At 39.0% G+C, this 12609-nt stretch overlaps 1 protein-coding gene across 1 annotated transcript in view; it reads right to left on the bottom strand.

The window, feature by feature from the left end:
- Positions 1-98: 98 nt before the first annotated feature.
- The window catches only part of LOC140751649 (uncharacterized), a 29198-nt gene continuing 16687 nt past the window's right edge, over positions 99-12609 (bottom strand). The window contains exons 5-14 of the mRNA XM_073085623.1: positions 12475-12579; positions 11263-11397; positions 10433-10631; positions 9283-9469; positions 7480-7731; positions 4598-4762; positions 3309-3475; positions 2748-2915; positions 1933-2121; positions 99-386 (exon numbers count right to left, since the gene is read on the bottom strand). Coding sequence (XP_072941724.1) covers positions 295-386; positions 1933-2121; positions 2748-2915; positions 3309-3475; positions 4598-4762; positions 7480-7731; positions 9283-9469; positions 10433-10631; positions 11263-11397; positions 12475-12579 — 1659 coding nt within the window. The 3' untranslated portion in view covers positions 99-294. The remainder of the gene's footprint in view (positions 387-1932; positions 2122-2747; positions 2916-3308; positions 3476-4597; positions 4763-7479; positions 7732-9282; positions 9470-10432; positions 10632-11262; positions 11398-12474; positions 12580-12609) is intronic.

Raw genomic sequence — 12609 nt, 5'->3', positions numbered from 1 at the left:
TGGACTGTAGTTAGGCAATTGTTGTACGCGAATTTGCATAGTATCATGCATACTATTGTAAACTGGGGCCGTCATTATTTATAATTTAAAAAAAAAACTTGGAGAAAAAATCATTTAATGAAAAATCATGGACACAAATGCAAATGCGGCAGTAAGTAGGTAATATTAAAAATAGATTTTAAATAAAACGATTAAATCGAAAAAATATTGGATGAGTAGTAAATATCACATTAATGTACTTATTAGAAATTTAAAACTAGACATCTACAACAAATTGCAACAACATTTAGTAAATCAATAACGGAAATGTCCTTTGCGAGATCGCTCCTCGTGGTACACCCGCATCGGAGAGTAGTTGCCATTCGATCCTCCATTCGCATTCAAACCTGTAAAAATATTCGATAATCAAAATAAAGTATAAATTAATAAAAAAAGGTTTTTGTTTATCACTTCTTCTGAGCTAAATATTATAATCTAAAACATGCGTTCGTTGCTAAAAAAATCCAATGGTTTGCCTACCAAATACATGGACAATTTCTGCCTATTAGAAATAATCAAATTGTGTTATTGGAGGATTTGATACATTCATTATTAATACCAGAAGTTACATAAATGTAAAGTCGATATTATTTTTGTTGTATAACGTTCATAATTTACAATAAGCGCCTTCCGTTGTTATTGTGCTATGGCAAGTGCTTTAAAATAAATATTCACACTTATTAGTAGTGCAGTGCTACGCAATAAAGTTTTTAACTAAGTCACGTAAAACGATATCAAATTATTATCAAGAAAAAAAATGATGCAGGTGCAGTTAATAAATTGTGAAAAATAAAGAACTTATTTTTGCTTTGTAAAATACATATAGCTACTTCCCAGCCCTACATCTAATAAAAACAATGTGCTGTTATTGTACGCACATACCTTTTGCACTAAGTTGTCCATCCACGGTGGAAGCTTTGGACCATAAATATTGTAATTATTTGTTTTTATTTATAATACAACTAAATAAAGTATCAATACTTAACGAGATTCCGTAAAATTACTTCTATATATTTTTTGTTAACGACTGTACCTACAAGGATTTATTTAGTTTATTTTTATTTTAAATATATGTAATTGGTTCGTACGTAAGTAAAGTAGTATACCAGCAACTGCCCACACATCAAGTCTCATTAATCAATCATTTAACTTTATTTAGTTAACTGCATGTGTCGACAGGAAGTTTATGACCCTTAGGATTATGGATATAGGGGGAAGGGGTAGGGATACCTTCCTATTCCTTACAGTACAACTACGGTAAATTAAGGAGGGTTTAGCTGGTCGTCCAGAGCAGGATGTTGTGAAACTCCTTAGTCGTTCCGTTAGTTCGAGTGTATGTTAACGTCGCATAAAAGTGTGTATTCTATAGTCCGATTCATAATTAGGTGTCGAAAATGTAAACAACGGTGTTGACCTATCAAGAAAGTACGTTTCAAATGGTATGATAGTTTCTTGTTTTTGACGATATTATATTATGATATTAAAGTAATAAAATTATAATTTAAATAAATTAAGATAAATTTACATTTTCCTCAATTCCTCAATTTTCATATTACCTCAATTTCGTTCCAAACAGTAATAATAATAAAAACAAGGTTTATGGTAGAAAATTAAAATGTGATAATTGTAACACAAACGGGATCCAAAACATTTTTTGTACCGCCATTTTTAAGTTTCGTTTAAGGTTTTTTGTTGAGGTTGTTAAAGTTTTTGTTTTTTGTTATTTTGTTAGGTTTTACAATACCTGTAATTGTATTTTGACAGTGACACTTCTATGTTTGCATCTTGGACACCTAATTATGAATCGGACTATAGGTGTGTCTTGGTACCTTGCAGCAGTGTTACCGTCGCATAAAAGTGTGAAGTGTATTCTACGTAGGTGTGTCTGGGTACCTTGCAGCAGGTGGTGCGGCGGCGGCGCGGCGGGCGCGGCGCAGCGCGGCGCCAGCAGCAGGTGGTAGAGCGCGAGGTAGGCCGCCGCCGCCAGCAGCGCCGCCGCGCCCAGCGCGCCCCACACCGCCGCGCCCGTGTGCGCGCGCCCCAGCGACACCATGCCGCCCACTATCGCGCCGATGCAACGACCTGTGTACATAATCATTTTCATCGTGAAGCTGGTAGAACCCTTTGTGCTTCGACTCCGGCGGCACCACCGCCACACCTTATTTCTGCTTTACAACAGCAATGTTACACGCTGCTGCGTTCTGGTTTGAAAGGTGTGGTAAGGGAGACACTTTTCCGAGGCGTTCCAGCTTAATCCTCAGGGGTAGCGGCGCATCTGTGGCCGACCTCAGGTAGGAATATCTAATCCTATCTGGGGTTGATTAAAGATGTCCATGGACGACAGTAGCCGACAGACAGGCTACCTGGTGGAAAGCAGTCACCGTCGCCTCTGGACATTTGCAACAACAGAGGTCGCCAATGCATCGCCGGCTTTGAATATCATTGAAGTGAACATTTTAGGCGCTTTGAGATATTTTTAGTAGAAGAAAATCTCCACATCTTCGTTAAGCACTGGTGTATTCGGGTGCGAAGGGTGGTATAAGAGAGAAACATACGAGGCATACCAACTTATCCCCAGGGGTAGTAATGCATCTTTGACTGACTTCATGTAGTCTACCCTATTCCACCTACGATTGTATACGGATTTTCACGTTCGGCAGTAGCCACTTAATAATGTATAATTCATCGATACAAACAAATCAACTCACCAATACAGAAGTGTGCAATAACAGGCAACGCTTGGCCGGTGGTAGTATATTTCCGCGGCACCAGGTGTCGGAAGTACAATATGGCGGTAACCCACACGAGACTCAACGTAAACACCTCCAACACTTCACACACGACGATCCAATTGTAAGTTGTTGCGTTGGCTAATCCTTAAAAAGTGTAGAACAAAATATAAGTAATATTTAACAATTCATAATTATCTGTAATATCTAAGCAGTAGCAGACTAAGGGGGAGGGGGGTTAGGCGAAATACGCATTTGTCGGTGAAAAATGTCTAACACAGAGGGGATAAAATTGCTTTTAAAGCATCGTACAATCGTAAATAGAAAAGTCGACACCTGTCGAGTTATAGATATCAAATTATTTCGGAATTATAACTATATTTTAGGTCTACAAACTTTAAAACAAACAAAATGTAAATAAACTGCGTGTATGTATTGAAATAACCCTAATCAAACTAGAAATTTCGCAGTTGTTTTATTTTTCTTAAACACATTTACCAGTACAACCACAATCGTTACGGTAGCTAAGTGGAACAATACCTGTAAAACGTAAGCAGTAGAAAATAAAGGCGGTGATGAAAAGGTTGGAGTGACCCACGTAGTCCACGAGCGCCTCCGCCCAGATCAGCGCGGGGACCGCCGGCAGAGCACCCGCCGTGCTCGTCAGCCCCGCATGCACCCATGTACCGTTCACTTCTATCACACGCCTGTGGAACATACAATTCGGTTTATAAACATTTTTGTATAAAAACTGCAAATTGCAGTCTTATGTTACAGATGATAATTTATAATATAACTTCTGCCAAATTAGGTGCTAATATCTAGAAAGAAGTAATGCGTTGATAGACTCGAATTGAAACTTAATATCTACGAAATATTGAGAACACTATGATAGTGGGATTCAGAGATACTAGTTCTCTTGAAGAGTTCTGGAAAGTCGCAACACTCACAAATTATAGTTGAAATTGAAGGATACTAACATCGCTCCATATTTTAGAATATATACCTATTTCTTATAAATCCATCTTATTTTAAGAAGTACCCCATGCCCAGCAGATTTGCAGTAATAGAATGATGACGATATATGCATTTATCTTAATAAACCCTTTGAATCGCCACCGCCAGACGTCAAAATGATGAATTCAAGTCTACTTATGATAATCGCACTTAGGGGGAGAGTAAGTCGTTTATTTATAAAACACGTCCTAACAACTTGGTAAATATTAAGAATCTCATTTATCTACTATTACTTCAGATTTTCCTATGCTTCAAGCACAAGTTTCGAAGCGGTTCGCATTACAAAAACCTGTGGCCTTTCTTTATTTATTTTTGGTATATCTTATTCAAACAAATGCATAGGGACTGTTTATTTTATCATATTTTGCTATGCATGGTGCTATATGCACGTAGGTCGTAGGTACATAAAATTGTTTTTGTATTCATGTATAATACATAAGTCGCGCGGCTACGAAATGCGGGAGCTTACCAACTACTTCATGTGTTGGGTATTATGTAAGTAGGTACCTACCTATATCAATCTAATATAATACGTGTTTTGCCCATAAGCTACTTGTACATCACATAACTGTTAATTTAACATGGACTGTTTAATAGATTGAATAAATAATAGGTGTGTGTGCCGCAAAACTAACTGGGTACATTTTTTGCTCGCTACTAGTTTTTGGCACTCCCTGGAGCCCAAACGGTTTGACGGTTTTTATTATAATTACATTTCGTTAGACTCTCTTAAATTGAAGAAGTGACAGGTAAGGTCGAGTGAATAAATGTTTTCAGTGATGCAACTAAATACCATAGAACCTGATACATACCAGGGCAGGTAGCAGTCGATGCCGCCCCAGAGCGCGCCGAGCAGCGCGAGCACGGCGCAGAGCGCGGCGGTCTCGGCGCCGTACCGCCGCACCGCGTTCATGGGCAGCGCCAGCGCGCCCGTCGCCGTGTGCCACCACCACTCCGGCGTCGATAGCGGCATGTGCCTGTGGATATTGTTAATAAATAAATAAATATACATATGCCTACCACCGATTAGTAAAGATTACTCACTCCCAACAAGAAAATGTAACCAGTTTTCACAATTGAAATTGTCACTGTCATCTATGTTCGTGTTTGAGAAATATTAAAAAAATGAATTTGTGGATCATTTACGAATGAAACGATATTTCTCCGCACTTTTTCTTCGATTTCGTGTTTTTGCCCCACTTAACTGCGCATGTCGGCATTGTTCCGCGTAAATTACACCATGAAAGCCATTAAAAGGCTGACAGTCAGCTGTTTAAGCCATTTAATGGTTTCCTTCAATTACAAGGCGATATCTGTACTTATCTATGATGCCTACAAATAACGTTTTATAGACTCATGGCCTACACTAGGATTTTTCCTGTGGAAAATCAAGGACATCCATAAAGACGAATCGAAAAACATCTATGTCTGTATGGGTATTGGATCCGGAACCCACTGTGTGTCAGACTAGTATAATGACTTCTCCACCACTCTGGTTTACATGAATGTAACTTTCTTAGTAATATGTATCTGAGTAGTAAATATGACGATATTTCCAACTTTTACCTATATCCTTCTTGGAATTTTTCGCGCGCTTTTTCGTAGCGAAGTTGTTTTCGAAGCGCTGGTAGGTGGTTGATTTTAAATAAAAGTTCCCTAGACATAATTTTACATATAAATGACATTTAAATTGTCCGAGCGATAAGCCAAATCAATATCGATATGTTGATCAGCAGATCAGATGGATCAGCAACATGTAGAATATCTTGCTGAGGATCATGTAAAATCATTTTACATACATTTATTAATACTCATTATGTACTCATTGCAGTTAATCATAAATGAGTTATTAATGCATCTGAGAACAAGTTTGCAACACCCAATTATTATTTCTGCGTTACCACTACTTTCGAACCAAAACATGCACAGCATCATAAAAATATTATACTTAAGTGCTTATAACGTAGAAATAACTGGGGCAATGGTGCCACCGCCATTTAAGCACAAAACTTAAACTTAAAATAAAAATTGATGACACTCGATCGAATTCAGGATCGTATGAAAGACAATGCGGGCGCACTGAACTGTGGATCACATTTTTTTCAAACATTGATCATTTCCATTGTTTAAAAAATTCAATCTTGCCATTACCTCGTCAAACCCTGATGATGCAACTTACGAAAAAAGTTCTTGTGTAAGTAATCTGTTTTGAAAATATAGTTTTTAAATGTGACATGGCCCAATGGTAGTTTTTAACTTTTCAAGATTATTTGAGGATTAAAATTAGAATTTCTACTTAGTTATCTACTTACCTACTAAAATTCTTATTGCCAAATTAAAATTTATCGCTAAAACCAGCACGATGCGGGTTCGAAAATGAGTTTTTCGCTACTTTTATTTTAAGCGATAAATGGATGATAATGTGCTATGAACTTCGATCAACAATACCAAGTTATCAAGGTACCTTACACAGTTCATTGTATGACAATATTTATTGTTTTTTTAATAGTATACCTACTATTAAAAATACAGCTGTAACAATCTGAAGAGTTTGCTGTTTTGTTTCCTTGATACTTCTACCTTATTATACATCTTGATTTAGATGCCTACTCAAGTTCCGATTGTGATGGAATAAATAGCGTTATTATGTTTATCTCCGTACGTTTATGGCTACAGGCAAGCCTACTCAATACTCATAAATAATTCACGCTTACTACATTTCAATACAATACAATACATGAATATAAATTATACGATCATGTGTGTAGTTGTGTTTATTTACTGATTATCTCCTATTGTCACCAATAAGTAGGTACTGTAGGTAAGCCGATTTATATAACGGATTCTTAATCTGATATAAGGGATACTTTGAGAATAATGTTTTTTTAAATTATGTTTCGCAACACTTATATTCATCAATGAGATCACAAAGGGAACGTGTAGTAGGAATAGCTCGTAATAGGAGGTCATATATGATAACGGCGACCAGCCTGGTCCGTAACTTAAGGTTACCAGCATCAGTTACTTATGTGCTTAAGAGGAGTCTACAGGTTGAAGATAACATATTTAGATAATAACAAGTTTACTGATGAATGTGCAGAATGAAAGCTTCAATGATCATGAAAGGAACGTTATACGAAGTGCACGATGTAAATGGTGATCAACTTGATCCGTTGCTATTATTTAGATAATTCAATTACCTACGGATAAGTTTAACAATAAAATACCAAAACGTAAGTAAGTAAGTTAAGTACATTTCAAAGAGTAGAATGAAAGATGGATAATTATGAGAGAGTGCAGCTGGAAGAGCGAGGCAGGGGTTATTCGTTGTAACTCCGACCAATTTGGCCTTTTGCTGCCAAACTCTTTTCTCATCTGCATGCAGTCCATCTAGTGGTAAGGGGCTACTGCCACCCATGGACATGTGTAATCAAATTCAGATAGGTTTAGATATTCTTACCTGAGGTCGGCCACAGATGTGCCGCTACCCCTGAGGACTAAGCTGGAAGACCACGGAAAAGTTTGTCTCCCTTACCACACCCTTCAAACCGTAACACAACTGTGCTTAACACTGTTGTGATGAGGCAGAATTAGGTGTGGCGGTGGTTCTGCCAGAGTCGAACCACAAAAGGTTTTACTTACTACCTAAGTGGCCTTTTGCTGCTTACACTATTAACCTTTAACTAAAACTCACTTGTCAAAGAGAAGGATGAGAGCTCCGATGATCATGAAGAGCGCGTGCAGCAGGAAGGGCACGAGGTAGGGGTTGTCGGGCATGCTGTCGGCGGCGAGGCCGGCGAGCGGCGGGAACACGGCCAGGCCGAGCGTGCCGGCCGCCAGCTGCGCACCCACGTCGCCGCGCCCGAGTGATGTCTCGCGCGTTGCGATCACACACGCCGCGCCGAGTAGCGCCAGCGCTGCGGTCGGCCAGATGTCCGCTAACGCCCTGGGAACAATACTCGGTAATGATAATTATGGTACGGCCGTGCCGCTTTTTTTTGGCTCGACTTGGCGGAGGCACTGCCGTGCCTCCAGATATTATAGAAGTAGCAAATGTTCGTTGTAATTAAGCAGATATATGTAGATGTATCGGATGTTTCCGGAGATGAAGTAGGTACGGATATTTTAAACACTTGAACTGAAACTTGAACTATAAGTGTTGTTACTTCCAAACGTTAGTTAGCAAGTGCACCGCAAAAATCATCCATCATGGTCGTTACCTCACGTCCTTTAATAATTTAAAACGGTTATTTTAGCTTTTTCAATAAATGATCTGTAGGTAAGGCATAGGTATCTGTTAAACGGCCTCTATTAAATAAAAGTAAAAAATTGTTTCCATAAGAAGTGTCAGACGTAATTAATATTGTTTTGAAAGTCTCGCTATATAATATTGTTTAAATAATCGACACAAAACATTAAGCAATAAATCAACGACGTAAAAATGCGCACGCAATAGTTAAGTACTGGAAGTTAAACAGCTATGGCTATCTTTTATCGCACTTTTAATTAACGTCTCAGCTGCCACTATAAAAACACAAAGATTTCGTTTTTTCGCCGGCAGAACGTATTAATGGCTCGTTACTGGATACTTAAAGGATTACGTAACCTATGTAGCGACAACATATTTCTTTGTGACTTAAATTAATTTCCGCTCTGAATTAGATCCAATTTATGAGGCAGGCAAAACTTTTCTCATTAATTACGACACATTAATAAATATATGTGGCATTCATGTGGCTATTTAAAATAAGTATTTATATTTTTTTAAAGATTCTTCTAACTCTTTATTATGGTAGAAAGGTTTCGTATTTTAATAAAGAATAATTGAATTATCTCTGATCAATATAATAGGCATTAATGTTATTATAACGAAGACTTAATTAGAATGCGTCATGTAAGTTTGCTTGCCTTACAACACGACACAAAGTATTATTGTTCTACAACTGTTAACAGGAACAAGAAAAAATGCGAGCGGGTATACAACAAGGAAATGACACCAGCTATCTAACGAAGCAAGTCTAGATGCTTTATCCGAGGTCGCCGAGAACCAACTGGTACTTGACATCATAACTTCATCATCATCGATCATGATCGTCGATTGATTGACCGATGTTCGATTTATTGTTTGGTGTGTGGCCATCTGTAGGCACACGTCCAGTATGCCGACCTGTCGTAAGAGGCAACTAAAAGGGGGCTTTCGGGTTTCTAACCGCCCGGCTAGCGACCCCATACCGTTGTACGCTCCACACGGCGTGGCGAGCTTCATGATCATCTGGGCGGAGCCCGACGGGGCAACGGGTCCTCTACGCAGCGCTGAGGACGGTCACCGGGGGGGGTTTTAATGCGGTAAAAGTCCCACATAACCCGTCGTCGCTCTCACGGCGTCGGGTAACTTTTGAAGGTTTCTCCCTCGTTAACATAAAAAAGATCCAGTATGCCGTAACTTGGGGATATCCTGTTCCAATACCTTAAAAAAATATATGACCAGAACACTTACCTAACAACGAAGTAAGTCCAGAAGGTGTATCCAGGGTCGCCCAGCACGAGCCTGCACTCCGCGTCGGCGAGCACGCCACCGGGCTCGTCGTACGGGTCGAGCACGCGGCAGCGCACCGCCGGCGAACACGCGCCGCCCTCCGCGAGCTGCTCCAAGCGCTTCGCGGGCACCGGGCATTGTAGCTTATCTACGAAAACAGTGTTCTAGGTGTTAGGTATAGTCCGCCACAAATAGTCCGCCACAAAGTGCTAGTCCGCTCTGAATATAGAAATGAGTCGCGTCGCCATAGCAAATTATATAACTACCTGCTTGCAACAACTTCAGAACGGACTAGCAGTTTGGCGCGAATTATACGTGTTTGTAACGTTTATTAAAGATTCGACACTAAATACGATTACATTCAAAATTACAATTAAATTTAAATTAAAATTACAATTAAATTCGATTTAAATACGAACCGCGTGGTGGAGCGGAAACAGATATCTGAATGATGAATTTAGATATCTGTTCTAGGTCTGGCAATTTGTTTACGATACAAGGAATCCTAGTGTAGGACTATGAGTGTAGAAAGCGTTTATCGTGTGTCGGAAATAATTGCTTCAATCAATTGCTAAGATTATTATTGCGTTCAACATGTGCGGTCGATAAGAACGTCCTTGTGAGTCTGTTTTTGGATATGATTCACGATTTTTTTTACCAAAATAAAGGAGGATTACTTGGATGGGCTATTTTAATATTATAGGTGCGTATATTCGATATTATGTTTCATATTATAAGTAAAGATATAAATAAATTGAGCAAAGGCTAATCATCTTAAAAGCCTAAGTTGACATATTCTTATCTATCTACCTATTTAACAAAACATGCAAGTAGTTAATTTAAGACATGAGCTCATTAATCAGTTAATTATACACATGAGCACATGGCATATTATATCCCAAGCGACCAAGTATTAATATACTCATTACTCATTATGATGTTGCAATCGTTTAAATTCTGTTACTATTCAATTAAATTTCCAATATTTTATGCGAATGTTTAATGCAAAACCATTAAAAAAACATTTTTCATACAAAAATCACGTCGCATGATAAAAATATTGATTCTTAAAACAAAGAAACTGATGCTCCATTACTCAAATGTAACTCACCAGTAGTATAGGTGCACCAGTGGTTCTCAATCGTGGAGTTGTCTTCCAGGGGTTGGGGCGCGAGGAGAGACAGTGGCACTCGCAGCCGCGCCGCGTGTTGCATGTATACAAGGCACTGGCCGTTGTAGCATAGATGCGGTGGGTATTGCTCGTAGTCGGTGTCGTCTTCCGCCTCGTCGGTGACTAGAGTTGATATGGGCTGAGAGAAATAGGGAAACATAGAATCTCTATATACCTACCTACATATTATTTTTCTTTTCGAGGGGGAAACCTTCAAAAGGTACCCAACGACGTGGGAGCGACGCCGGGTTATGTGGGACTTTTACCGCATTAAAACCCGCCCGCTGGTCGTCCTCCACGATTGTTGTCCCGGAACTACAGGGACAAAATCTATATACCTACCTACAGGGTGAATTTTTGAAGTATGCGTGAATTAGGTAAGTAGGTAGGCAACATGGAATAAATAGCGAAAAAATATGAAATGAATAACGGGGCCTATTTTTTCTTAATACTAAAACTGAATTAAGTATTACAATTAAAAAAATCTATATGATTAGCTAGGAATCGAACAAATTCATTATGAAATACTCTCTGTATAATTGTGCCAGTGACAAATGTTGCTTACAAGGACCGCCTTCTAGGAAATAGTGATAAATTAAATACTTAGTTATTTTTAAGAAAATACATTTTTTTCATACATAACTTACCTACACAGAAAAACAAATGCCTGTGCTTAACTACAAATATACTTATAGGTATGTATACATTCTTATACTAAGTCTTGTTACGCCTAAAAAGTGTCTTATTAGCCTCGTTACAAAGAAACTTACCGTGGCGTTAGCGACGCTGTTGTACATGGGTGGCAGGGCGGTGGTGGTGGTGGTCGTGTTGAAGGGCTCCATGACCCACGTCATGTTGTCGTCCGCACAGCCGTACTCGCAGTCCGTCACCGCCAACACGCCCGTCTGGACACATACATTAATATTACGTTAGGGTTACCTCCTTAGGATGTTAAGCTCTACTGGTAATTGGCAAATTTGGCCCTTCATCATCATCATCATCAACCCATTACTGTCCCACTGCTGGGCACGGGTCTCCTTTCAGAATGAGAAGGATTAGGCCATAGTCCACCGCGCTGGCCAAGGCGCTGGCGTATTGATAGACTTCACATACCTTTGAGATTTTTTTTAATATAAGTCTCTCAGGTATGCAGGTTTCCTCACGATGTTTTCTTTCACTTTTTAGCAAGTGATAATTAATTTCTAATACGCACATAACTTTGAAAAATCAGAGGTGCGTGCCTGGGATTTGAACCTCGGACCCCTCGATCGAGACGCCGAGTTTCATAGAATCGTCGTCATTAAAAATTAATCTAGCAGTAAGTAACAAATTAAAATTATGACATGAAACTTTATTCACTTAATTCACCTATGACATCCATCTATTGATGTTATCGTCATGTTGTAAACGAAATTAATGAATAACGAATCGGTTGCCGATCACTTTGAGTATTATTAACAGTCAAAGTACGATCAATAAAAAAGCAATCATTTTTATTTGATTGAGCGGATTTGAGCGTGACCTTTTAAATTTCGTACAATAGCACACTCACGTGAAGGGCAAAGGCTTTCTTTTATTATACTTAAACTCCAAAGAAATGTTAATACAACTACAAAACAAAATGCCAAAATTACATTAATCTTTCAAACGACAACGCATTATTGCTTGTCACTGAAGTGGCAGTTGTGTCACTTTATTTGGTATAAGGAAGGCATTTTTTTTAAAAAATGGGAGTAGCAGACGAGTGTAAGTTGACGACCATCTGTAGTCAACCCCAGATAGGATTAGATATTCCTACCTGAGGTCGACCATAGATGCGCCGCCACCCCTGAGGCCTAAGTTGGAACGCCTCGGAAAAATATGTCTTCCTTACCAGACTCTTCAAACCAAAACACAGCAGCACAAAGGCTTCTACCACCTTTTAAATCATCTACCACCTCATGATTTATAAAATTATACAAGAAATAAAATAAGTTACGAACCTTTTCTCCCTCCCAACGGTTGCAGCGCATACCTTCAGAACATACTTCCTGCATCACAAATGCGCCATCCGCGTCGCACTTAAACAAAACGTTTGGTCGCCGCGCCTGTTACCGATAAAGAAGTAAATTAACAAA

Source organism: Epargyreus clarus, unplaced genomic scaffold (genome assembly GCF_041222505.1).
Source record: "Epargyreus clarus isolate Ecla_fem2 unplaced genomic scaffold, WU_Ecla_fem_2.2 ptg000023l, whole genome shotgun sequence".
Taxonomy (NCBI): domain Eukaryota; kingdom Metazoa; phylum Arthropoda; class Insecta; order Lepidoptera; family Hesperiidae; genus Epargyreus; species Epargyreus clarus.
Note: the sequence above shows the minus strand (reverse complement) of the source record. Positions and strands in the feature narration are given on the sequence as shown.